The following is a 26374-nucleotide window of genomic DNA, read 5'->3' as shown; positions in this document are numbered from 1 at the left end:
CTTGGAGAAATAGAAGAGTATGGTGCAGATTTGAATTATAGCTGGGGCAGTTTGGACTTCGCAGGTTGGGATGAGGCTTGATTCTCTGTCTCGGGGTACAAACCCCAACGTGGCAATGGAAAGTATCCCTGCAGCAGGGCAAACTAGCACAGAAACGAGGCCGCTCTGGGTGATCTGAGTTTACTGACTTTTTCCTAAGAAGGCTGGCTGCCCCTGTTGCCTCCCCGTAGCATCTCTTCCCATCCCCTCGAGTATTTCTGCAGCGGCGTCTCTTACCACGCCTTTACTTCCAAAAGTTAGCTAGAAACTGCGCTTTCCCTTCCTCCTCAGGCACTGTTATATTATTGATAGACTGAAAAAAACCACAGCTGAATTTACTGCTGCTGTTTGCCGCAAGCGCACCCTAAGGTAGAAGGCGACGTTGGCTTCCTCCTCCCTGCTGCTGGAGCCGCTTTAACACGTGCCTCAGCCTCCTCCCCGGCGCCGGAGCCGTTCGGCCGCACGGAGCGCCGAGCTGCAGCAAAGCCTGGCGAAGGGTCGAGCAGTCCGGGCGGGCGCCGGGCAGGAGACCGCGGTGCTGCCGGCGCCGCCGCGCCAAGGCGCTGCCTTCAGCGGCGCGGCCCGAAAATTCACCTGGGGAAACCAGAGAGCTCGCTGGAAGGGTTCACGGCACCACGGCAGAAAACTGCCGACCTGCTGCTGTTAGCGTACAGGTGCAAAATCCGCCGTGCGGGCTAAGTATTGGGAGAGGAGCAGGGGCAGCGTGCCGAGAGCTGCTTCCGATGAGGCTGGCGAGCTCCCGGGGGCGGAGGGCGCCGGCTCAGGGCTTGGGCTTGCAGCAGGGCAGCATCTCGCAGCGGGGATAAGATGCATTAGGGAGATCTCTTGCTATTTGCATTCGTGTCCCTCCGCAGTGCCTGATGCTACCTATGTACCGTGTGTTAGAAAGGGGTGATGGGATCATCTGTCCATGTTCCTGCTGCATGTGGCAGCTGGGGGAGCAAGCACGGCAGGGGAGGGCTTACTTTGCCCCTCAAAACGGTGTTGGATCATGTTCTGATTCCCATATGGTGACAAAAATTGAGAAGAAATGTTAATGACAAAAAGCAGTCTGGATGCAGCCAGAGGAATCCTGAAGCAGGACTCTGGGGAAAAGGGAGTGAGTTTCTTCGTTATTGTTTTGCATTTTTGTTTTGAGACAGGCCCCAGGAAAGGGGTTTTGGCCAGGGCTTCTGCAAGCTATGTTTAAAAAAACCAAAGGCCAAGCCAGACACAGTGACAGCACCAAATAAACTCAAAACAGTTTGAAATGAAACAGCCCTTTAATAACATCACTTTCCATACATAAGTGAAGTGAAGATTTTGGTCTTACTGAAGAAATGCGGCTGCAAAGAGAGCAGAGAACTGTTGGCTTGGCGTGTTACAGCACTGTTACAGGCTGTGTTGCTGGTGGGCATCAAGAAAACCTTCTTCTCCTGAACGTATGCTCTTCCCTCCACGATTGCTTCAGCATTCATTTTCCTACTCCTGCGGCAGCGTGCAGGGTACATCAACGGCATTAACGTATTTGTTCCACGCTGCTCTAAGCCCCTTGGTGTGCAGCTAATGACCGGCGCGCTGTTCGAGGGGGCATCGCTTGCTTTGTAGAAAGCAGAGCCCCTGTTCAAGGTCAAGTGCCTTCCACTTTACTGGAGTGACTATCTATGCGCAGGCAATGTAACGAACATACAAATGATGGGCTAAAAGGTTGGTTTCTGATGCACAATCTTCCCTTTACAAGTTGGGGGTCGGGTCGGTTAAGTCACAGTTCTGGATGTGGATGTGGGAGATGGTGGCTCGGTAGATGATTTGCATGGGCAGCATGACACCGATTTTCTCGCCCTTCCTTATGGGGCCACTGTGCTTGACCGGTTTGATGAAGTACATCTTAATGCAGAATCCTGTTAACAGGGGACAGGAGGGGTGTGGGAGGGTGACCGCTGAAACACTTAAGAAACCCCACAAAGTCATAAAATTCAGTAGCAAACAGTAAATGGCAGACAGTAAGACTGTGCTACGGCAACAGGAAAAATTGCAGAAGATGTGATGCTGCAATAGCATCAAGAGGAGAGATTAGGAAAGGGAATGAATTAACAGGGAGAAGAGTGGGGAAAGGGTATCACTGTGGGTAAAACTGCATGAGCAACTAAAAGGCATGCTGCTGCTCCTTTAATTATCCAAAATGTGCAAACGCACCAGCCTGACCCCCTTGATCTTTTTAATGGAGACGAAATACTATAATCTGCATTTACCACCTTCATCCCCTGTTCTCCTAGGGTTTGAAAGGATGATTAACCACAGCTGGTTCATGCACAGATCCATGTTTCTCACCATCAGCGGCAAAGAGCCTGGCCCAGTTATGTGCACAAGAGGCTGCAACTACATTTGGGTATCAGCTGTAAACAAAATTGTGGAGGGTTGTTTTTAAAAGCGCCTCCAATTGCTATCAGGATTATGGGATATTCCACCTGGATGGAGCTCGGTTTGCTCTTCTATGACTCGGGCATCCTGCTACGACTCATAATGTTAAGTAGCTCAGAGTGTCCTGTCGGCCTCGGCTTTAACAGGACTTGCAGGAGCTGGCTCCCCAAGGCCTCTCTTGGGTCTCTGCTTTCTAGAAGCATTTGCGGGTTATTGTCCTCTCAATCTAGTGAGTGCACTTTTCCTGTATAAGCAGATTTCTAGGATTCTGGATTTCTAGGTTTTACTTTTGCTTTTTTATTGAGCTCATCTTGTCCTGCAAATGAACCGGAGTGCTCTGCAATCAGGCACATCTTTTAGCTTCGGTACCTGATCCGGAAAGCTGCACTCCGTCATCGATGGCGTTGCCATTGCCGTACGGCCTGGTTTGTCTGTCGATCTTCCCCGTGAACGGCGCGTAGACCGTGGACCCATCCTTGCACACCACGTCCACCCCTTTGTGTTTCCTCCCTTCTCTGCAAAAGAAGAACAAAGCGTCCGCGTGTCCGTGCACGACGGATTTACACCCGAGCATCCAGCTGGGAACCCAAGAGGAGCACAAGTGCTCCGGGGCAAAGCTGCTTTGCTGGTGGGAGCCCACGTCTGCCTGGCGATGGCTCAGCAGATGGAGTCACCCTTGGAGCTTGGACAGAACCCTGGAAATACAGTAGCGTGATCTAAGGAAAGTGGAGATATCCTAGGGAAAGGTAAGATACTGTTTTACAGTGGCTAATATTGCTAGAAAAAGAGGGCAAGCTCCATGAACATGTTTCCAAAGTTGAAATCTCTTTGTGTTTGGGGGAGCCCAGGGTAAGCTTTTTTCCAGAGCATTTTGGTCTCTGAGAGCACCAAGTCTTCCACCCTCCACCCCATTCTTTTTGCCCACTTTTTTAACATTTTGTTTCATTTTTAGGGATTTCTCCTTGCAACATAGCCTCGTGTCTTCACAGCTGAGGACCTGAGGTTGTATCCACCACAGCCCGTGGAGTCGCAGCCTCTGATTTTGTTTGCAGGTTGACCCGAGCAGATATTTGCCCACTGTGCTGCAGCAGCTGGAAAAAAAGGGAAAAAAACAGCAAAAGATGAAAACCCCGGGCTAGAAATAGCCCCTGGTATTTCATAGCTGCTGTTGCTAACTTCCATATGGGATAAATGAAAACCTGAAAGCATGACTGAAAGTCTGTGGAAACTGATAGTAAGGCTCCTCTGGACATCGCTGTAACCATGGATCAGGCTGCAGGGAGCTAGCAAGTTAATTTTAGGAACGCAACAAAACAGATTTGTTTTGTTTTGTTTTATGTTTTGCCCAGTGACATCTGAGGGCACTTAACACAGTGACCTTAAAGCTAAAATACAGAACAAATGATAGAGAATCGGTCTGGAGGGGCCACACGGGCAGACGTGTTACGGACTGGAGCAGCGGGAGGCCCTTGCCTGCAGGAGAGCCGATCCATCCCCGCGTCTCGTGACGCCGAACCTCAGCTACGAAAAGAGAGGGCTGAGAGAGACCCCGCAAGCCCGCTCCTGTTCCCTGACGTTGGAGCCCGTCCAAAGCGACGGCTGTCACCCAGCTGTTGCTAGTTACATTTTCTACCTCCCAGTGCTTCTGCGTTACTGGCTGGCGGTTGAGTTGCAGCCAGAGCGGTGCATCCGCGTGTTCCTTACTCCCGTCTCCAGCAGTCGTCCCCCGTGGGCAAAACCCCGCTGCGCCCACGGGAGCAGCTCTAGCGTTGTCCTGGGAGAGGACGTGGTGGTGGTGGGGGGAGAAGGCAGCGCCTGGCTCAGGACCTTCAGCAAGCTCCTACCAGCCCGGCTGACCCCCTGCGACAACGACGGGGGGGTTCCCAAGTGCTGCTGCTCCCCACGGCCCCTCTGCACTGGGAAGGGGGCTGGTCTAGCACGAGCTGAGGGTCCTTCCCCCGCGCAAATAGCGCAAACGGAGGAACCGATACGTTTGCACCAGGCGGAAACAGGATAAAAGGATACAGGAAACCTCTAATGCCTTCCTCGAGCAAAAGAGCCCTTTGTTCGAGGTACTCGTCGTTTATTTTAATGGATTAGGTATTCTTTGTGAAAGCAAAGGCGATAACGTTAAATACAGAAACATCTATGGCAAAAATTTATGATCGGCAGGCTGATCTTTAAGCAGAAGGCTTCTAAGGAAAGATGCGCTGTTGATAATGGATATGCTCTAACCTACCTTTTCTTATTCGATCATCATAGATTATTGCTCCTCAAAAACCGTTGCTGCAATTCTTTACCGTAACTAAACAGGCTTTCCCACGGACGTTTCTGTGCAAGGTGAGGGGAGTTATTTTTGAAAGCAAAAAATAGCAGACCAAAATAAAGCAGTTCCTATATCCCTACAGATGAGCTTCAGAGAAAAAAAAAGAGAGAGAGAGAGAGAGAGAGAAGGCAGTTGACGAAGAGCAATGTTTACAAAAAATCTACTAACTTACCACTGGAGATTGCAATCGCAAAAATGACTGCTGTGACTCGATGCATTTTCGTGTGCCTTGGGAGCTCTGTTTTCACATTGAAAGGTCTAAAATACTTTGCTTTCTATTTATACATCCCAACAGAGGCTGTAGCCAATTTTTTCCAGCCAATCAGAAAATTTATGTGGTACTAGTTCTTTTGCTTCCAGATTCAAGCCAGATAGCAAGAATGGACAACAGCCCTGGCTTTGAGGTGTACCAACAGCCCCGTTAATTGCTGGTGTAGAGGTTCCAACCTATTCAGCGATAGTAACTAAATACTATTTTGTTTGCAACTGAACACCGACTTTTGAAGCCAGAGTTTAAGGACGATTTGTAGCTATTTCTCTTCATTGCCGCCTCTTGCACAATCCTGGAGTTTAGCAAGATATTTTGGGCAGACAAAGGGAAAAGAATTCAAATGAACTTTAAAAATATCTGGCTGGTTAAATATCTTGCACTCCTACTGCTGCTGCTTCTTGGGAGAAATGGAGCCAGGTGGACTCAACCTAGCAGTGCTCAACGTTGTGCTGGTGTATTCTGATCAGTCAGCACATAAAACGAGACCCTTTTACCCCATGTTTATTAGCTGGTTTTATTACGCCCCCCCAGATACTGCCTTGTCTCTAATGAGATATGGCATCATCTCAGTGCGACCGGGGGGAGAGAGACACATGTTTACAATCTTCGCCATGCCTGAACGGAAAAAGTAAGAAACCCTATAATATTGTGGCTGAACAAAATTACAGGAAATTCAAGAAATAGAGAACCCTGGAGCACGAACAAGGTCATCGTGGGAGTTATTTCTGGGAAGGGAGGGAATGTGATCCATTGGTTTACAGCCAGGAACAGGAAGTTGTTTGTCTTCTTGGCTCTTCAAGGGCCTGGTCTGTGCCACGGGGGAGCTGCTGACCGTTTTGTTTCTCTGTGCAATAAAAAATGAAAGTCAAGGATGTGTGCAACTCCATGTCAGGGCTCTCAGCTGCGATGCTGTGCCCTTGCCATCTCTCTTTTGCAGCATTTCTCTTGGTGGTATCACATGGATGGATAGAGATTGGCCACACATCCCAAAAACGAGCCAAAAGAAGCATGTAGATGCAAGGGATTCAAATGTACCTTTGCCAGCACTGTTGACAGCAAGTGGCAGTGGGTGTGCAGCTGAGCATAAATTGGGTTTTATGAGAAAGGAAGGTGGTCTGATCAGGGTATCTTCAAGATAGGCATACTGCCTTCTCCTTTTCCCCCTTTCCCAGTGAGGTATCATACAACTACGTCGCTGAAGTTTGTAATACATTAATAGTGATACGGAAGCAGCTTGGCTTGGACAAAACTAACACCTGAAACCAGTCAAAGCCCAGCTACAGGGAGCTTTCGCTGCCTGCGTGGAGACTTCAGTGAGTCCCGTGCTATGTGAGATGTTTCGGCTCCAAACAACCTAGTGCAAGTCCAGGCAGTTTAGGAGGGGAACTGGGCAGGCCCTGCTAGGAGAGAGGTTTCAAACTGCTCGCCAAAAAGCTTCTCCAAGGGATATAGGTGAAAGGAAATCCACTTCTCGGAGGCAGGAGATGACAGAAGGACTTGGCCAGCCTGTCCCCGTCTCCGCTGGGGAGAGCAGAGAGGAAGGGCAGGTGCCAGGGCCTTCCCCACCTCGCATTTGCACCCTGCTCCATTTTTTCTCCAGAAGAAACACTCCACTACTATTATTTTCCTGCTTCTCAGATGTAGAGGGGGAAAATATATTTGAATGTAACGTTTTGAAAGAGTACATTTAGGCAGGATATGCAGGAAAAAATGATAGCCTAGCTCCCTGTACGGTGCTCCTCATGCCATGTCTCAGCTCAACCGGTTCAGACAAAATAGCATCATCCTGAATTCATTTTGTTAATTGCTAATTCTGTTAGAGACTTACTAATCAACCAAAGAGAAGAACAGAAGGGATGAAGTAATTCTGTGTATCTCATCAGAAGCCAGTGCTCAGAAAACAAGATTTTTCTTTTCTTTTTTTTCCCCCTTAGTCTCTGATATCCTGAAGGCCAAAGTTTTCTGCCAATGCAGTTTCAAGCTGCGCATTAAGTTTAGTGCAGAGGAGGCCCTTACCATGCTGAGATACAGCCGGGAAACCACCGGCTTCGGGGCATTCCTCAGGCTGTAGCCTGCCTACCTACACGTGGGGTCTCTGAAGCCGGACGTTTCCCCGGACTCAGAGAGAGCAGCCCCGACAGCCAGCTCCTGTTCATGTCCTCCCTTGGCAGCATCTCCCACGAGCTCGGGCACAGAGACCTTTGGAAACGTGCATCTGCTCCTGTTTAACACAGGGAAATTCACGTTAAAAGCTTTTTTGGAAACGCAGATTCCCAGGCTGGCTGCTGGTTTCGCTGGGGTCTGTAATAAAACACTTCCTGGCCTCCTCCAGTGCATGGGGAGGGGGAAGGCTGCTAACATCTGCCGGGCATGACTGCCCGTCCCCTCCCTGCGAGGGCTTTTGGCTGTGTTTTGTTTTTGGTAACTTGAGGTGTAAACTTCTACTGAGCTAACCGAGTGCGTTAAACGTGGAAAAGACTACGTTATGTGCTGAGATTTTAAATTATGGCCTGAGATGAAGATCAGAGAGGGAGAGAGCAATGAATGTGGCCTTTGCGTGAACGGTGCAGGAACAAGGGGTTCCTGGCTCTCCTGCCGCGTGCCCTGTCACCGGGGCCGCTGGGCGGCTCCTGGGTCCGGAGAGCGTTGCAAAGACGGCAGCAACGCAGGTCCTCTATCCATTTCTTGGCACTTCTCCTCTGTGGCAGCTGTAGCCAAAGATTTTTTGTCTTTGCAGAAAGCCTGGGAGCAAAAGGTGGCAGCAATTGGCAGTTATTTAATTTTGCATTGAGGGCAGGTGTGTGAAAGAGTTAATGCAAGGAGCAGGATGAGTAGAACCCAAGGCGGAGGCTGTAGGCTTCAGCCCCTGAAGGTCTCCTTGGTGAGAAGGTGTGGGAAGCTGTGGGGCAGGGCAAGGCTTTTCGTTCCCTCGCATGGTGAGTGCTAGGAGCTGTGAACAACCTGAAGGAAGACGTGTGCATCTGGGAAAGGTGATCCGCTCGGCACGGCTGCGGAGCCCAGATACTGCACAAGGTGCGTGCCCGCAGAGAAAGCAAGAGCAGGAAAACAAGATCGTTCTCCATCTTCTGATAAATCTCCTTGGCCTTGTAGAGGACCCTGCATTTTGTGATCAGCAGGTGTAATTACCGTGCTGTCCTGCTCGCCTGGGGAAGTGCTAACCCGCACCCGTGGCGGGAGGTTCCCAGGCCCCCCGTGGGACGAGGAGGCCCAGCGCCTCGGCAGGTGGCCCGGGGGCTTCGTGGGCTGAGCAGTGGTGGAGGTGGCACCAGCGCCTGCGCGTCGGAGTCTGTGGCGCTGAACTGCTCCCGTAAACCTCTCCCAGAGCAGGCAAGGAGTTTCCCTGGGATTTCAGAAACTCGGTAGTAGAGCCCCAAAGGGGATCCAGAACAGCCGCTTCGGGCGTTTCGCCGTTGCTGGGTCCGAGGCGGGGCGGTCGCTCGGCCCGGAGGACCAGCGGAGGGGTCTGCCGCCCTCCCGTCGGTGCCTTAGGGGTTTCTGCCGCCGACTTCCACGGGTCGAGATTTCACCCCAGCCCTTCGGTAGCAGCGGACGTGCGGCGCAGCAGGGTGCCCTGACAGGGGCCGCGAAGAAGTAACGATCGCTTCTGCTGTCTCTTTGCTCTTTGGAAAGCGAGCGGAGGGAGTTTGCTTCTCACCCCCAGGTCCTGCTCTTCGACCGTCCGTTTTAAAACGGGCTAATTGCTGCGAAGCCCCGTGACAAACACAATGGCACAATCAAGTGAAATGCAAAATCAAGTGAAATGCAATGCAAATAAGATCAAATTTAAAAGATGACAGCATTAAATCCTAGCCCCCAACCTCATCGATGTCACTGAAAGCAATTTCCAAAACTGTAACCCATGCTGTGATCTAATGAAGTTCTCATTAACAAGAAAGCATCTGCCTCAAAGCAATACGAGGGGTTTTTTTCTCCCCCTCTTATGGAAGGGATGCAAATAGCTGTAATAGTTGCATTTCTATTTCACAAACGAAGTACCAAGAGGTGATTAAGTTTGCTGGCAGTGCTCAAAAGGGTGTGAATTCTCAGCCCAACTGGCATATGCTAAAAACACTCTTAGCACCTTTCCTCCCACCTTCGTTTGCAAGGAAAAGAAATAAATTGAGAGAACAGGATATTCCAGAGCGCTGCGGTGTCCAAAAGCAACTGTTTGATCTGCCTCCCCTTCGCCGATAGGATCTTGAACCTTTAAAGAAATAGGAACTAGTTTATTGCCAAATCCTTTCTTTTTTTTTTTTTTAAGAGGAAATTTTTTGCCGCTTGTTTTAACTGTTAGCGGGCTCCGGGGACGCAGCATCTAGCTCGTGGAACGAGCGCTGAGGGAAGCGCTGCTGACGACGAACCCCGATTTGGTTAGGAAGCACGGTCCTTCCAGGCAGCCCTTCCCGAGACGCGGCCGCGCTCGCGGCTCTCCTCCCGCCTCGGCGGGCTTTCTGTCGCCTTTTCAAAGCGGCTCTGCCCGCCGGCCGCCCCGCAGACCCGCCGACGGCAGCGAAGGCCCTGCGGGAACGGCCCCTCGGCAGCTCCCGGCGAGGAAACCGCGTGGTTCGAAACCACCGTCCAGCCCAACGCGCCGCTAAGCTATCGTGTCTCGAGGGCTCGCGCAAGGGTATTTTTAGAGGTGGTGAAAGAGTTGCTGTCTCTAGATCAAGTGATTCCTGCTAATGTCCACGGTCCTGATGCAGAAACACGCGCGTGTGCTTCAATGTCCTCCCGGAACGAAGCTGCTCCGCGCTCCCGTGTCCAAGCCCTGGCGTGGGAAGCGTCTCCGCAGAGGAGAACTGGGCTGGAACTCCCCACGCGGCAGGCGCTGCTCGGGGCTGGGAGTTAGGAGGGCTGCAGTGCCGACCTAAAGGTGTTTCTTTTCTTTATAAACACATACAACTTTCTTAATAGCGGAAAGGCATCGTGAAGCCGTTGTGGGCCCGCGAGGGGAGGAAGACCTGGGTGAAACCCTCGCTGCGGGGAGCGGGAGGAGCGGGTGCGTCCGAGACCCCCGGGCGGCACAGCCGGAGGGGACCGTCGCGCACACCTGAACTGGGTCTCGTTCAACCTCGGCCGACGTCCCGCTCTGTTAAACGCTGCCAACGAGCCCCTGAGGGGAACGTTCTGCTCTGGGTTAGGAGCTGCAGGTCCCGAGCGCCGATCCCGGCGGGGGATTTTCTGAAATCTCTTTTGTCTGAAATCTCTTTTCCAGAGCAAGGATAACCAAGGATAACGCGCTTCGGGTCTGATAGCCGAGCTGTGCCGTTAAATCCGCCCTCGTGTCTGCTCGCTCCAGTTGCTGATAATCTTTCTCTTGGAAGACAGTGTTCCTTGCCGTGCGATTCCCTTCTGTTAGAGGCTGTCGGGCTCGGGTTAATCAAACCCTCCCCAGGTGTCACCGCGTCAAAGGTCTCCTGGGCTTTGTGGGCTTTTTGTTCTCAAGAAACAACCAAGCGGCTGCAGGCAGCCGGCCGCGCTCCTGCGGCTCCGCTAAGAGATTCCCACCCGTTCTCCGGGGTTAAATTGACGGAAAACACAACAAAAACGTACAAGAAATATCTGTCTTGGATGCACGGCTTTAGCGAGATGGGGGAGACGTCCGGCGGGGGGACGCCCCTGCGCTCGCGTGCCGCTGTTGTGCCGTCCCTTGGCAGGCACGAGGCGTTTTTAGAAAAAATGCCTCCTCTCGTACAGGACGACGCGCCGCGTATTGGGTTTGTCTCCGCGGCTCTTTTCCGCGCTCCCCGGCAGAGGGTGCAGCAGCTTTTCATTTCTGCACGGCTGGTTTGCTGGGAAAACATGTCTCTGCCCCTGGCTGTAGCTTATTCTTAAAAAAAAAAAAAAAAAAAAAAAAAAAAAAAAAAAAAAAGAGAGAGAGAGAGAGAGAGAGAAAGAGAGCGAGAAAAGGAAGTTGCAGGCAGCTTTGCTGCCTGAAAACTAAAAATGTTTAATGTCCACATCAGAAACAATCTTTGCCCAGCCAGGCAGGAGGAACTGGGCACTGCAGTCGCGTAGGGTTTTCTCGTACGCGACTCTCCGTGGGACTCGCTCCTCGAGGCGCTGGGTTGTAATCCCCGTGAATCGCTTGGCCTCCGCAGCAACCAGCCGAAAGCCGTTTCCCCGCTTTTGGCGCAGTGGGCTTTTGTACCAGGTTTACCCACTGGTGAGCAGTGCGATATGAATGCCAAGTCTCCAGGAAGTTTCCAAACCCTTTGCGGTGGTATGGCGATTTATTTATTTTATAGTGCTGGTTATGATTGACAGTAATTGGCATGGGAATAATGAGGCCTGTAAAAATTATCTGAGGGTTTGCAAAATCTGCAGTGCATCTCAAAGGGGAATGGACCCTCCTGGCCTCCCCCTAAGAGCTGTAACGTTGCAACTCAGTGCAGCCTAATTAGATTCAGTCTCCTAATTCAAGCCTATATTCTCTTCATAATGAGCTACGAATATAAATTAAATTGTGTTTCATGTGGAAAAATATTTGCAGACTCTTCTTGTTTGCATGCTGCTCCTGAAGATTAGGGAAGGGATACTGGCGAGTTTGTCATGAGCCACATGCCAAAGCTCTTGCTCTTGCAGAGGAGGAGAGCACCAGGAGCTCCTCAATGCTGCTGCTGCCTGCACCCAGGCGGAACATCCCTTCCTGCTGCCAGCTGCTGCGTGCCCTAATCTAGCAACAGCCAAAAAGCAATCTGCTTCCAGCAGGAACCGCACTGAGCAGTTCGGCTCCTGTATTCAGACCTGTTGCTTCTGCTGGCAGCTTAGGGCCATGCCAAGGACTGCAGCTCGGGAACAGCTACAGCCTGGGGCTGCTCTCTCTTTAGTTCAAGGTTGTGTGATTATGGTGGGTTTTTTTTTGTTTGTTTGTTTTATGTTTTTTGTTTTTTTTTTTTTTTTTTGAGTTTGATGTAAATATCTCTGAAGGGTATGCTAATGTTTGAACATTTTATTATTTCTTTAAAAGGAGAAGGTTCCTTGGCTTCTATTTTAAAAGCAAGGCTCCTTTGTGTCTGTCTGTGCCTGTACGATCCCTGTTCTTGCACTGAGACTTGGGCACCTTTCATTGAACCTGCTCAGACATGTTGGGCTCTGATGACCTGGCTGTATTGAGTAAGCACTTCCTTGACCATAGTCTGCTGGTAGAAAGAGAAAATGAGTCACTCTTGCTTCTTCCTTCCCTTCCCAAGAACTGGCCTGGGAAAATGAGGTGAACTTCCAACATCTGTGGAATGGCCAAACAGCTGATGCTGGTCAGTATTGCTACTTTGCTGTTATCTGCGGTGTGAGTCAAAACTGATTCAATGTGAAAGGATATTTTAGTACTTTCAGTTCCACTGGTCATTTTTCTATTGAAAGGCCGCGAGTCTTCCCTTCTTTGCTGACAATGTCCCAGAAAGCTGTAGCATAGCAGCATGGAAGAATATGATCTGAGTAGGATGGCTTCAGTGTTGGCTAGGGTGAATTGGTGTGGAGGAAAAACAAAATTATTTCACCCATTCCTGCAAGCAAACGCCTATCTCCCATATTCCTCATCTCCCGTTCAGTAAGACTCACTTTGCAACCTGTGAAGTCCACCGATCCCTCCTCTGTCTTGCATAGCTGTCTTAAAAGCAGCTTTCATGATATTTCCAGTGGAAAAGAAACCAAGAGGACCAAGCAGGCTTCCTATCAGATTTCTACCTCACATGCTTGAGCAAACTCAAGATCTTTTTTGATTGGGAGAAAAAAAAGGAGGGGAATAGCAAAGGCAGATTAGAAGATAAGCTCTTCTCTACTGAACCGGAGACTTTAGAGGTTTGCCCACACCCTACTATTCAGCTCTGACTTCTGAATAACTTTCGACCAGCTGTTGCTGGTAATTAGCAGGTGACTTATCAGCACTTGGGGGTCAGAGCTCACAGTCCGTGTTTCCCTAATGACTGTACCTCCAGTCCAAGAGCAGACAAGTGGCACCGTGCGATGTGCCGACTGAACCATGTCCTGCCCTCTCCATCTCTCTGGGGAAAGAAGCCTCACCCTCATCACCTCACCTAACTAAAACTAATGAGTTCAACCCAAACCTTAAGTGTATATAGTCTCTTCAAAAATGGTGAAGCAATGTTTTACTACTGAAATGTTATTCCATCCCTCCCTGCAAGTGAGCCTTTATTTTCATTCTCTTTGGAAAATGTACATCTCTTTTTACTTCTGACTCCATCATGGTCTCAATCTTTTACATTTGCAATTAATTGCCTTCTTCAAAGACAAACAGAGAAGTCTTTGATTTACCAGATTGGCTAAATTCAATATCTTTCCCAGGAACAGTGGCTCAGTGTTTCCTAACAATAAGTTCAAATGCTTGCATGATATAATTTCCTCACTTCTGACACTCATCAAAATCAGTTTGCCTCCAATTTGGTCTCCCTCATATCCCAGTGGCAAACTTAGCATAAATTTTATCCACTTTAAACAATAGTTGTGTTTGCCACACAGTGTCCTAAAGCTGCAAGGTCTGATTCGTGATATGAATAACATGCACAGTTGGACACCTACATTAAGTATGTATGATGAGATCACTTCCAGTAAAATCTTGAAATGCAGTAATGTGAAAAACATCTGGTTGTTGTGCATTTGATTTAAAGTTGGAAGTCTTGGAGAAAAGGACTATATATTTATTAGTGGGTTCTGAGCTTTATGGAGGTTTCTATGCAACGTACTCATCAGACCTCAGAAGTAAGGCATCCTCTTGCTTGAAATTAGCTTATTAAACATCAAAAGCAGGAAAATAAATGACTTCTTGGTTGAAATTAATTATTGCATTAGATTTTTTAAAATAATCCACATTTAGCATGGTGATTCCCTGCCCATCCCTCCTGTGAACCCACCATCGAAGCAGTGTGTGTCTGTGCGGTTGTGTACATGCCAGGAATGAATCCAGAGAGGTCTGGATCTTGGGAACTGGCCACATAAGTTAATGCTGATTCCCTAGACAGAGGTCCTGGTTCATGTATAAGGTGTAACACCAGAACAGGGGACACAGGGGCTCCTGTGGCATAATCCTGGGGCCGGTATCAAACGTCTGAAACTCTGTAGGACGATTGTCTGAAATCTCTTTTCCAGAGCAAGGATAACCAAGGACAACCCTCACAATAGTCCAAACCTTCATAATAGCCTCCTTCAGGTCATCTGAGATCATCAGAGAGTCTGGCAGGTCTCGTCCTCCAGTGGGACCTGCAGGTCTCTGCTGCTCCTGAGTCCCCCTCGCTTGCCAGCGTGTGGGGAAGGAGAGCCCAGACCCTGAGCCTGCTGCTTTCTCATATCTTTATTTAGAGTAAATTGTTCCCAGACATTTCTGGTCTCTCCTGCTCCAGAGGAAGCACAGCTTTCCTGCGGTCCACAGAGATGATGTATGGGAGCTGCCGAGGGAGAGTGTCTTCTCCATGGTGGCATGACGTGGGAAGAAGGGAAAATGTGGGACGGCAAAGGTGCCCCTCCAGCGTGGGCTGAAGGCACCGCTGGGGCTGCCTGTCCCTCCCAGCTGCCTCTTTCCTGCACTTTATAAAAATTTCCTTCTGTTTGTGAATCATCTCCTTCCTGGTGCTCTTGGCTCTGCGGGGAAGCTGCGATGGAGCTGGCAAAGACGGGGTGGCTGCAGGTGCTTCCAGCCCGCGCGGTGGCAGGGGCTGAGCGGTGGCCGGGGCACATGGCCGGGTCCATGGGCACCTGAGACACCATGGGGACATGCATCAGAGGGTCAGTGCCAGTTTGGGCACACGGAGGCTGGGTTCCGGTACGGTTCCCGCTGTGGTGGCTTGCTGCTGGTGCGGCGTTGCACCCTGAAGTTACGTGTTGCTTCCTCGACCCTTTCTCCTTCGATGGCTTTGCACTGTTTCCTCTTCATTTTTCCCTCCCTTTCTCAATGCCATCCCTTTGGTTTTGTGGATTCTCCATGTTTTTCCCTATTTGGGATCCACTCTCGCTTTGGCCTCTGTCCAGGGGGGCTCTGGGGACACGGGGCTGTGCTGGGGCAGGTGGAGCCGCCGGCGGGCAAAGAGGCCGGTGGTGACGCAGCCAACGCAGCGTCCTCCCCCCAAAACCGTGCGGTGCGCGTGCGAGGTGTATCACTAGAAAGCCGGGGTAACCATGGAAATTGTGCTGTTTAGAAAATTGTGTAAAGGAAAATTCAGCTGAGATGGCCAAAGGGAGGAACTAGAGCTGCCCCTTGGCAAGAGCGACTTAGAAACTAGTGTGGTTTTTCTTTTTCTTCTCCTTTTTTTTTTTAATATATGCATATGTGAAATTTCTAATTTTTCATTCGTCACTGACCACTTTGAGACGTGGAAAATATTTGCAGGGATGTTGCTACGTCTCCCACGTTTCGCTTGCTCTCCCAGCGAACGCTCTGCTGGGACGGCTCTGCCTTCCCCAGGACGAGCTCGGTGCGGACGTGCCAACGTCCAGGGCTTGATGCTGGTGGAGAGGAGCCCGGGCTTCCTTGCATCCTGTAAATCCCCATCAGCACTTCCCTGCCAATCCGTCCCCGTCTTCCCACGGGTTTAATAGTTGTGCTGGGAAGGAGTTTGCTGGAAAGAGCCTCTTGGGACGAAACCCTCTGCCCACGCTACTCGAATCGGTTTTTCAAGCGCGCGAGCTAAGATGGCAGCAGACTAGAAAAGTCTAAAACCCAGAGGTGTTAACTGATAGCTGTGCATCTGCAACTGGTTTGTGGTTTATTGCTTCCGACAGTGTTTAAAGGTGCATTTGTTTCTGTATCTTTTGTAATAACACTGATGGGCTAAGGATTTTGCTGCATGAATATAATTTCTTATGAAATCCTATATAATTGTATGTATGTTGCTAAGACTACTTCTTTATCATTATCATTTCTGTTGAGGAGAAACGCTGATTTGAAAGCGATAAACCTCTGGAGCAGGCAGTGCAGCGTCCGCAGGAAAGCGAGCAACCTCCCAGCTGCAGCGCAGAGCGTTTACTCGGGGCGGCAGGTGGGTTGCTCTTCCCTCGGGCTGTCTCTTGGCCGTGCAGATGTGTCAGCCCCAGCGCCCAGGCTGCAGGGCTCGGCGAGCTGCCGTTGGCACGCCGAGCGCGTCCCGGGAGCCCGCCGCCTCCGGGGCTGGACGCGTCCCCGGCTGTGGGATGCGGATGGTTTCCTGGGACAAGCTGGCCCAAGGGGGGCTGTGGGGGCTGCTGCACCCCCGTATCGGGGAGGGCAACGGGCGCTGACCAAGGGGGACTTCTGCGAACCACCAAGCGGCTGAGAAAACTCCTGCTCGGGATGTGCAGACAATTACAAATGACCAATTACTGGAAAATATTTTTCTAATGAAGCTGTCTGTATATAGTCTGACTCATCTAAAAGCAGGCTAGGAAGACAAGTCACCTCTCATGCGAAAAAGCTCGGCTAGCCCCGTGTGTAAATATCCTTTTCAAGTAGCCCCATTACCGTATCCGTAAAGCATGTTCTGCTAAGCCAGCGCTGGGTCATTTTCCATGAAAGCACCACCAAGGCACGATAATCCCAGCTACTATATAACATCTGCTCCGTGTTTGCACTTGATTTACAGTAACGTGTTGCAAGCTATATGCGTGTGTGTGTATTCATATAAATATATATATTTGAATAATACATTAACAGGGGTTAGATCAGAAAAGAAATCCTGTCTATAATGCCAATAAATTTATCTTCTACTTAAATCATTTATTGTCCAAATTCCTCCATGGTCTGCATGTATAAAAATTAAGAAGAAAACAATGACAAACTGTTGAAGCTCTTCAAGACCAACTCCTCACTGATTTTCTAATTTAAAAAGATTGTGGCCCGATTTATATACAATCCTTCTTCACTCCCACAGTTACTCCAAAACTAAGGAACTTAGCAGTAGTAATGATTAGCTTTGGACGATACAGATAATTTCTCTTAACGTAATACCCATGAGACTCTCTAATTATTTAAGAGCTCATAGATTTCACAGCACTTGCTCAAATTCCTCACATAAGACTCTTCGTTTGCTTTTTTCTTCCTCCCTTTAAAAAATGTGATTGCTCTTGAAAGAAAGGAAAATGTTTTTCTGGATGAAGAAGAGTCTGAGCTATGACTTAGCAGGAAACTTTCAGGACAAGTGCCTTACGGACCAGGTTTCATCTGCCTTAGGCTCTTCCCCTCACTCCTTTCTACACTTTTGGCTTTGGCCCTGCACATGCACACACACACAGTTTTCCCTTCTACTTTACTTTTTATTCTATTTTTTTTTCATTTAAATCTGCCTTTCCCCCCTCTTCTTTGCTGCTTTTTACAGCCTAAGCAGAACACGAGGCAACGGCATCAGGGACTGATGTTAGTGTGCCGGATTTTTCCCGGTGCGCATGCAAAATTGGTAAGCAAAATTTTACTTGAGGCAATTTGCTCAACATCTTAACTGTAAAGAACGAAAAATCCTCAGCGAAGATGTACGATGGTGTAAGGCAGATTTGGGGTCAGGCATTCGATGCCTGCGAGCGATTCTGGGATGGTGAAGGTCAGTAAGGCCTTTCCACAAGTAGTGGTATTTTTCCGCTGGGATTTGTAAAATGGTGTGTTCACGGTGAGCCTGTCCGTGCTAGAGAGGTGGCGTTTTGGTACGATAGGTTAATTCCAGGTACTGCACAGGAGCGGGGCCGCGGTGCAAAGCCGCGCTGAAAAGCCCGTGCCTTCCCTCTTAGCTGCTTTATTCCGCATTACGTCTGACCGCCGGAGCGGCGTGCTGCCGGGCACCAGCATCTGCGGATCCCAAACTGTGTAAACACGGAGCGCGGCTGTGTTTCGTAAAGGGATAAATCGCTCGGGCTATTTTCCCCTCTCCGTCTTCCCCGCGCCTGCTACGGTATCGCGCTGCCGGCGCAAGCCCTAGCGCGGCGCGCGGGCGCCTTTCCCTCCCGTTTCCCTCTCCCTGGCTCTGCTGGGGCACAAAAATTAAAAGCAGCCCTTGCAGAGCAGACTGCAAGGGCGGCCAGGAGCCGCCGTCGGTGCTCGGACGGGGCTGGGTCACGGCCTGCGACCGTGACGGACTCGGCAATGTGTTTCTCGTTTTCTGCGCTAGGGCTTTTGCGAGACAGTAGTGTAGTGTGCTCTAGGTAAAAGGCGAGAAAGCTGAAGGGCAGCTGGGAAGCCAGAAGAGTAAGAGATAAAACAGGCCCTGGTAGGTACAGGAGCTATTTCCTATTTTTATTTTAAATTCAGTCTTTTTAATGGCATTTGGCTTTTCCTCCTGGTAAAATGAATATTGCCGGATTTTATTTTTTCCCTACCTTTTCCTGCTTTAGGCTATTTAGAACCCAACAGTGTCTCTTTCTTTTTTTCTTAAAAAAAAAACAAAACAAAAAAAAAAGAAAACCAACCCCCCCATTACTTAATTAGTCATTCTTAAAAAGTAATAACTGGCAATTATGTAACGGTTCAGTAATCCATTAATCAGTATCCATGGGCACATCAGGCTCTTGCTGCTAGGAACAAGCAACCCAAAATATTTGCTTGCAAGAGGTTATTAGCCCTTTTTTTCCGAGTTAATTTCCAGCGTGTGCTCAGGCTTGGGACCAAGCTTGGGCCGTGCTTTGGACCCTGTCGTGCATCCCTCCGAGAGCCAGGCAGGCCTTCTGCTGGGAACAGGGCTCTTATCCAAGGGGGTTGGCTCTCCCCAGCTCTCGAAGCTGTGTAAAAATCACTAGGACCTGCCCGCGAGGCAGATCATGTTATAAGTGTCAAAGCAAAACGTTTGCAGAGAGCTCTGCTCCACTCCTGGGCTTCATCTATCTTGATTTTTGCACTGCGGTTTTCTACCCTTCCATCCAACACTGCTCCTCAGACTGGAGCATGCTTGTCTGCGCCTTGGTGGACAAGGGGGTTGTGGTCCAGCTCTGCGATTTTTGCTAAAGTCACTGCTAAAATGCCCTTCCCCAGACCCGCGTCTGCCTCACCTGGCCCAGCCGAGCTGCGTTAATCACGGATCGTGGCCGGGAGCTGACAGGCTCCAGGGAAAGGAGCCAAATTCAGCACTGAGCCCGTCACGACCTCATTGCCTAAAACACTGCTGGAGGAAGAGACCCGAAGAGAGTCAGCAGCAGGTCTCTGTGGGTGCGGATTCAGCAGAGCAGGGCCCGGGCAATGCAAAGGGCTGGAGGTAAAGGAGAAGAATTGCAAAGTATATTAGTCTGCAGGCTTTGGAGGATTTTTTTTTTTTTTTTTTTTTTTTTTGCCTGTTTGCGTTGGGGGAAATACGATGTGTTTTGCTTCTGCGTGCTCAACAAATGTTTTAGTGTTAGCCTGTGCTGGGAAGTGGAGCCACATTGGGTTGGGAAGGAGCTGGCTATCCTTTTGTGGGCTATATCTGACCTACAGCAGAGAAAAGGGGAAGAAATGAGCACTAGGAATCGTGTCGGCACTTGTTCACCCACCGTCGGATGGAGCGGCACCTCCTGGTGGCTTTACGGTGGCATTTGGAAAGCTAGTCCTGGAGAAGCACTCACCTTGGTCTTGGCCAGGTCTCTCTAGAGTGGTGGACTGAGTCCAAAAAGCCAAATTCAGCAGATGTGAGACTCGGGGGGAGAAGAGCGCAGGCCATGCGACGTGTGGAGGTGCCGTGCCCCCTCATCCCTAGCCCAGCGCCAGTCCAGCAAGCCTCTAGATGCTCTTCCAAAGCAAATCCCTGCAAAACCAGTGTTTCAGCCTAAAATGAGGCAAGAACCCCTTTGATCAGATCTCTCTTTGTTCTTTTACAGTGCCCTTTTGTATTATCTCACTGTTGGGAGGTTTTGCTGGGGTGCTCTCCGTCCCGCTTCACCCATTTACGAGACGCTGGTGCAGGAGCGGGGTTCACGGTGGAGCTGCTCCAGCACTGGGGAGCCTGGTGAACCCTGCCAAGAGCTTTGCTCGCCTTTGTACGGCGCTTGCCCAGGTGCCGGTGGACACAACAGGGACAGGATCTTGCACGGACAGAATACAGTGCTTGCTATTTACTTCCAAAAGTGCTGAATTTTTGGTTAAGAGGCAAAAGTAGTGTCATGTGATGTGCTTTGGGTATCGCTGCCCATGGGATTGCCTGCTGCTACACACACACATATACATATACATATATATATATATACACACACACACACCTCTGGTGTGGATTAATCCTCCGAATAGCAGCTTAGACCTCCATGCAGCACCGTTCCCCCACAGTTTGGGTGAGAGTCTCCTCTCTGCTCCAGGGCTCTGTGTTCAGGGCTTGGTGGGAATTGAGCATTTTTCATTATCACTGCTGTACCAAGAGGTGTTAAGCCGGTTCCTGATGATCTAAGCAAGGAGTGGGGCTCTGCGCAGCTGACTTTGAAATCTCTTATTATGGCACCAAAAATGATTAAGGTCTTTGCTGTTTCCCTGCCTGCTGTTAGGAGGGAGCTTGTCTGAAAAGGCTGAACCAAGCTGGCGTGGTCTAGAGGAATTTACTTTGGAGAAGTCTGAGGGCTCTGGAGAATGAACATCTCCCAGGGGTAGGTGTATAGGGCCTTCCCTGACCAGCATCTCACACCAGAGACTTGCAAGGAATGGGGGTTTTGTTATGGGTGGTGTGCAGGAGACTTTTGTGCCTTGTCTGCTGTTTCAGAACTGATCCCCTCTCTTTTCAGCAAGTACTAGTTAAAATACAGGCTCGGCTTCGTGAGGATGGGAGTGTCTCAGGTATACCTCCAGGATCTGTTGTGTGGAAGTAGGTGAGCTCTATCAGTTCGGAGTTTTTCCATTTAATATTCACCTGAGCAGAAAGCTCTTCTTGAGTAAAAGCAGTTTCCCAAGCAAGCCTGGGCATCCCTGCGTGGCGCTGGATAAATCCCCCGTCTACGCACCCTTCTCTAGGTCAGGCCCAGCTCAAAGGTGAAGCTCGCTGACAGTTTCGGCATGACACATATTTCATTATAACATTCACAAGCTTCGTTCTGCAGCATAAAGAGGCAATCGAGGCTGAAACTCCCTCTCTGCCTAATGAATAACTGTCCAGTGCTTGCTCTGAGACAAAAGCGTAATTTCCAGAGGCATTTGCTCACCTTTCCTCCACGCTTTGGGGTGCCCAGTGCAGGCATCTGGCACCAAGTGCCGAGGACCTGAGGGTCCCACTGAGCAAAGCCAAGGGGATTCTGTCCTGCCTGCAGACTGGGTCCCAGACAGGTGAACACTAAATCCAGAAACTAGAAATACAGCTCCGGGAACTGAACCTAAAATTTAAAGCTTTCATCCCGTCAGCCTGAGAAAGATTTGCACAGATGACTTGCATTAATGTTCATGGAAATTGTGTGTAGAAACCACTAGCTTAAATCAAGGAGATTATGTCAAAAGAGCAGACTTTACATTCAGAAATCCAAATGACAGACTCTGCATGGCTTTTTGCTTGCTGCAAAGAACCCACTGCTATTTTCAGCTTCTTAAAGCTGATGCGCTGCCCACACTTCATGGGGACAAGGTTTTGAAATGGTTTTCCTAATTCAAAGGATAAGGGAAGAAATCTCCCTGATGAAGGTCATGTTAATAAGCAGCTACATTAAAAGAACAGGTTTTGGAGACTTCACCACAGGCTTTGGCTTGGCATTTCCCTGCCGCATCTATGCCAAGGCGGGACGAGCTGTTGAATGTCGTTTCCTTGCGGTGGTGTGGTTGGGACCAAGGCAAGGGATGTTGCATCAGTCCATCCTGCCAGCCCATCCCAGGAACAAGACTGGTACTTTCCATGGAAGAAACAGCCTTTCCTGCCTGCTTGCACTTTTAAAATTCTATCCATTAACTAAGATGACAGGAGGGGAAAATGCAGATGCTGGGAATCTTCACAATGGACAGTATTGATTTTTCTGAGGCTATTTTTAGCCTAGAAAAATCCCTTGTGAGCTTGTGCAGAGCGACTGGTATAAGATATATCCTAATAGCAATCACAGACTGATCAAAATTCATTCAAAGAACTGTGTAAAATTTAGCTGAAACTGGTCAAGGAAATAATGACACACTTGTGGGCAAACAGAAAGGAAGTGAATTCGCTTCCAGGCTTGGAGCCAAAGTCCCACTGCAGTCTTGATTTGAGAAACCTCCTCGACACAAAGTCCTGTGCATCTCCATTTGCTAGGCTCACTCTTGTGTGGAGTCTGTGCTCCAGTTCACATCTGGTTTCTTATCAAAAAAAAAAAAAATCATCTAATGCCACTGAACTGATGGGAGGGAAGCCTCAGGGATGGGGGCTGTTGGACCCTGAGGGCTGTGACCACATCCAGGGCTGGTTTCTTCTCTTCAAGTCCCCAAATGCCTCCACAGTGGATTGAGTTGTGCCCGTTCTCTTGTGGCAGCGCTGTGAGAGCAGGTCCTTGCCGGCTGGTGGCTGGGGAGCTGCTCGCTTGCTGCGGGGCTATGGCAGAGCTACCTGGGGGTCTGGCTGAGGGTGAAGGAAGAAGAAACCGTTCCTGCAAAGCTGCTTCCAAAGCTTTCTAGGGAAAAAAAAACATTTCTGCCAGGGAACAGTAGCCATTGCTAATGAACAGGGAGCAACTTGTCCTTAAGCTCTTATCAATGACTGATGTGTTTGTGGCGTGAGAGGTCTGGAAGGGATTTGGCAGAAAGGTCTGGTTCCTGCGACACCGCTGATCTCGCTGGCTGACGGACTCAACGGAATGAGGTGGAAGGAAAAAACTGAAGATCCAAGGACTGATTCTTGCCACACGTGAAGTAGGTAAAGGACCTGCTCAGGAGAGACAGTAAACAACCCAGCTCTGATGCCTGAGGTACTTTCTCTTGCTGCCCCTTCTCTGTTATTTATTGGTGGCGACTGTAGTGTGCTCGAAGTTAAATGCATCCGCCCTGTCTCTTACCCAGATTTTGTGCATGCGCATGTGTGCTCGTTTGATGGCAAGGCCCAGGTGGGAGGGCTTGACTGGAGCAGCTGTCTTGTGGTAGAACATGGGACACCTGGGAGACAGCACGTCTTTGCAGGGAAACCTGGAGATTTTAACTGTTGCTTTTGTTTAGTATGACATAAACCCAAAACGTCTAGAAAAAAAATGTGCAAAGAGAGAGATTTTCAAAAGCCAGACCCGGTGCTTGATGGTTTGGGCTTGCCTGGGTTGTGGGAGATCCAAGTTCATGTCTTGAGAAGAGGTTGGCCACAGGACGATGGAGTCTTCAGGGTAAGTCGCCCTCAGCCTCGCTTACAGAAATTGCTTCATCTTATTTAAACTGCTGCACCAAAAACTGGTTCAAAATGAGAGACATAACCTGACCGTCCAACATCCCTCTTTACTTGGCTCTCAAGTTATTCTGGGAGCAACCAAGATTTCATCCTGTTCAAGGTTTGAGAAACCTTCAGCTGAAAACTTAACGTGCTCTGCTGAGACCTGTTGCACTTGTGCACTTGTGTCTGCCCTGCCAGAAAATAATTTAGTTCCTTGATGGAGTAGTGCTGCACCTTGTATATTGATGAGTGACGTATTTTAAATCGTTTCACCTAATATCACACAAGGTGTGGAATATTATTGTATGTGTGACATGACACCCTTCACGGAAGGGGGAACCTGAAGGAATATAGCTGGTTTGTGTGTTTAACTTGCAGTCCTAAAATACGACAGTGGACGTCTCATGTTTTGGAGATGATCTTTTTTTAGTACCATCTGGGCTAAAATAATATAGGTCCATCAGAAGCCCGTCTGTTAACTCAATCTCAGGATGCTTCAGATACAATTCCTAATTTGGACAATTCCAGATTTGAACAGTCATTGGCGGAAAATGGCTGGGGAATTCCCTGGTTCTTGTGCTGAATGCGTAAATCACCCGAGTCACTGGGAGACTAATAAGCAAACCAAAGACACCTCAATTGCCTACGAAGTATTCCCAGCCATTCCAACCAAGTGGGAAGATCTTCTGAAAGTGTTTAAACAAAAAATCAGTGTTATTTTAATAACTTCACTTTTGAGCGCTGTTGGTTCCAGGGTGTTTTAGGACAATTGTTTGCCAAGTCCTGCAACAGTAGAGTAACAAATCATTTCTCCTCAAATTTCCGGCTTGGTTAAAAGTCATGTTTTGCTTCCACCCAGGAAAGGTAAATCTGCGGGGCAGAGCCCTGGCTGCCTCTGGGCATGCTGCGGGAACGTGGATACATGCTGTGGGATTTTGGATGCGTGGCCAGCCTGCACGTGGGTGGTGGATGGTGGTGCCCAGCCTGGCGGCCCCGTGCACGTTGCCACGTGCGGATACATGCACAGCGGGCAGGAGAGTGCCCCACCGCCTCCTTGCACCTACCTGCTCTCTCTAAAAAACCCTCTTTTTAGCGTCAAACAACGACTATGACCTCCTCCTGGGAGTTTCGCATTGCTGCAGGGATTAGGACCAGATGATGTCTGATAAATATTTGCTCCTGCTTGCAGAGGTGCCATCTCTGCAGTGGCAGCTGCGAGCGCAGGGACCATGGCTCTCCTGCCTTTCCTGGCGCTCCGGAGGACTTTCCCAGACTCACCGGGCTCTTTGTGGAAATTAGCCCGTCCCGCCAGTGTAATAAATGAAGGATGCAGATGCCTCCACTTGCCAGCTTTAGAGTCAGCAAGCGGCAAGAGCAGAAGGTGCCAAGCCATTGTGGAAAGCAGACTCAGAAGAATTAAAAACTAGTAATGGAGAAATTAGTCTGTCTGTCTCGATTGTGCTGCAAATGATGGGCTAATCCGACTGGAATCCGACCAGATTAGAGCATCACTTAGTTAGCAGCTGGCATCTCTGCTTTTTAAAAGTAGTAGTGGAAACAATTTTGGTTTTAAGAAATTCTTTATCTGTAGTGAGATTTTGCTTTACTTGAATTCCAGGTTTCCAGGCACGTTGGATTAATTTTAACACAAAGTCCTATTGTATCACATTAACAAACTGACTTCTCTGAGTTTTCTCATAAATGCCAGAAGCTCAGTTTCTGTTTACCTCATCTGAATGAGAAGCACCACTGAAATCAAGAGGTCAATCCTAATAAAAGCAGCTGGATTTGGCCCCAGATATCTTGTTTTACAATGTGTCGTATCTCCTGTAAAAATCCCCGTCTCCAGTTTCTCTCTGCTTTGGATATGCCAAAGCCCTGTTGCATGTTCCAACATCACCTAGGAAAGCTATTCCCACACCTGCATCTCTTACACAAGCGGTGAACCTCTGTGTGCATTAACTTCAGAAACACATGCACGCTTTGCTGGATAAAACAGCATGTGCCTGTTTCAAGCGCTTGGCCGAAACAGGGTGTCTTAACGCAAGGTGATGTTTCGTGGCATCTAATGGGAGCTACGTCTGCCTCGCAGCATCCCCTACCCAGAGAAGCGAACAGGCAACTTCCCCAAAGCAACGGGGCGTTTGGCACCGTGTTTTGGATGCGTGATGTGCTGTAGGAACACCAAATGCTCCTCTTAATAAATCAGTCTTCAGCGAACCCACAGCCACTATGCTTTTGCTCAGAGTCAGGCAGGATTTCAGCGGGGAGACGGACCGTCATAGCTGATCTCTCTGATGGGGGAAACCACCTGGGCTTGCTTTCTCGCTGCGCCTGTAGAAAATGCAGCTCCCTATATTTTATAGGAAATGAGCTACGCGGGCCTGGCTAGTGGTAAATGTGGCTTACTCAGGAACATATGTCTGCATGTTGAACTCACATAATGGAGGCAATTATTTTCCATTAAACCCTCCTAACACATATTGCAACATTCAGTCTCGGCAGCAGCAAGGAGACGGGTCCAGACTGTTCCAGCTCTCCCTGGCCCTTCATCAAGGAGGCTTTACAAGCTCTGTAGACTATATTACTAAATCACTCCCTCTTAGAAACGATTACTCTCCTTGTCATGTTATCTTCTCAGCTGGAATCTACAAAACCACTGCAACTAAATTAAGCCATATGTCCCCCACAATGCCATGCAATAATGATGAACTCATAATACCTGATTTATAAATACATGTATTTTTTTTTTTAGTGTATGCATATGTATAAACAGCAATATTCATGAATCATGGGTTCCGGTGAAGTTCAGCTTGGCGTGAAGCCCCAGAAAGCAGACGGTGGAGAAGGGGAAGTCTCCATCCAGCTTTTCTACTCTTGAGGTTACAGTAAGTCTTCAGGTGTCTGTGTGGTGTCAGGAAGCAGAAGGTGACATCCATGAATGCTGAAAACGATGAGGTCAATAATCACCTTCAGTGCACAGATTTTCGGAGCTGAAATAAGACCGCAGAAGGCCCTTTGCCACCTCCAAGGTGATAACAGGCAGAAGAGCATGCCCAGCAGGACTGTTTTGCTCTAGTA

At 49.2% G+C, this 26374-nt stretch overlaps 1 protein-coding gene across 1 annotated transcript; it reads right to left on the bottom strand.

Moving 5' to 3' along the window:
• Positions 1-1300: 1300 nt before the first annotated feature.
• On the bottom strand, positions 1301-5096 carry LECT2 (leukocyte cell derived chemotaxin 2). The gene is made up of 4 exons (XM_062587415.1): positions 4959-5096; positions 3458-3551; positions 2830-2975; positions 1301-1940 (listed from the first exon to the last, which is right to left on the bottom strand). The coding sequence occupies exons 1-4, from the start codon at positions 5002-5004 to the stop codon at positions 1774-1776; spliced, it is 453 nt and encodes a 150-aa protein (XP_062443399.1). The 5' UTR covers positions 5005-5096; the 3' UTR covers positions 1301-1773.
• Between the last annotated feature and the right edge of the window lie 21278 nt (positions 5097-26374).

This window comes from Rhea pennata, chromosome 14 (assembly GCF_028389875.1).
Source record: "Rhea pennata isolate bPtePen1 chromosome 14, bPtePen1.pri, whole genome shotgun sequence".
NCBI lineage: Eukaryota > Metazoa > Chordata > Aves > Rheiformes > Rheidae > Rhea > Rhea pennata.
Note: the sequence above shows the minus strand (reverse complement) of the source record. Positions and strands in the feature narration are given on the sequence as shown.

Excerpts from the sequence above, each read along its gene's own strand:
- LECT2 (XM_062587415.1), bottom strand. The coding sequence starts at position 5,004 with ATGCATCGAGTCACAGCAGTCATTTTTGCGATTGCAATCTCCAGTG. Across the intron at positions 3,552-4,958 it reads TGCGATTGCAATCTCCAGTG|CTGCTGCAGCACAGTGGGCA; the intron begins GTAAGTTAGTAG and ends CTTTTTTTCCAG. Across the intron at positions 2,976-3,457 it reads TGTGGTGGATACAACCTCAG|AGAAGGGAGGAAACACAAAG; the intron begins GTCCTCAGCTGT and ends CTTCTTTTGCAG.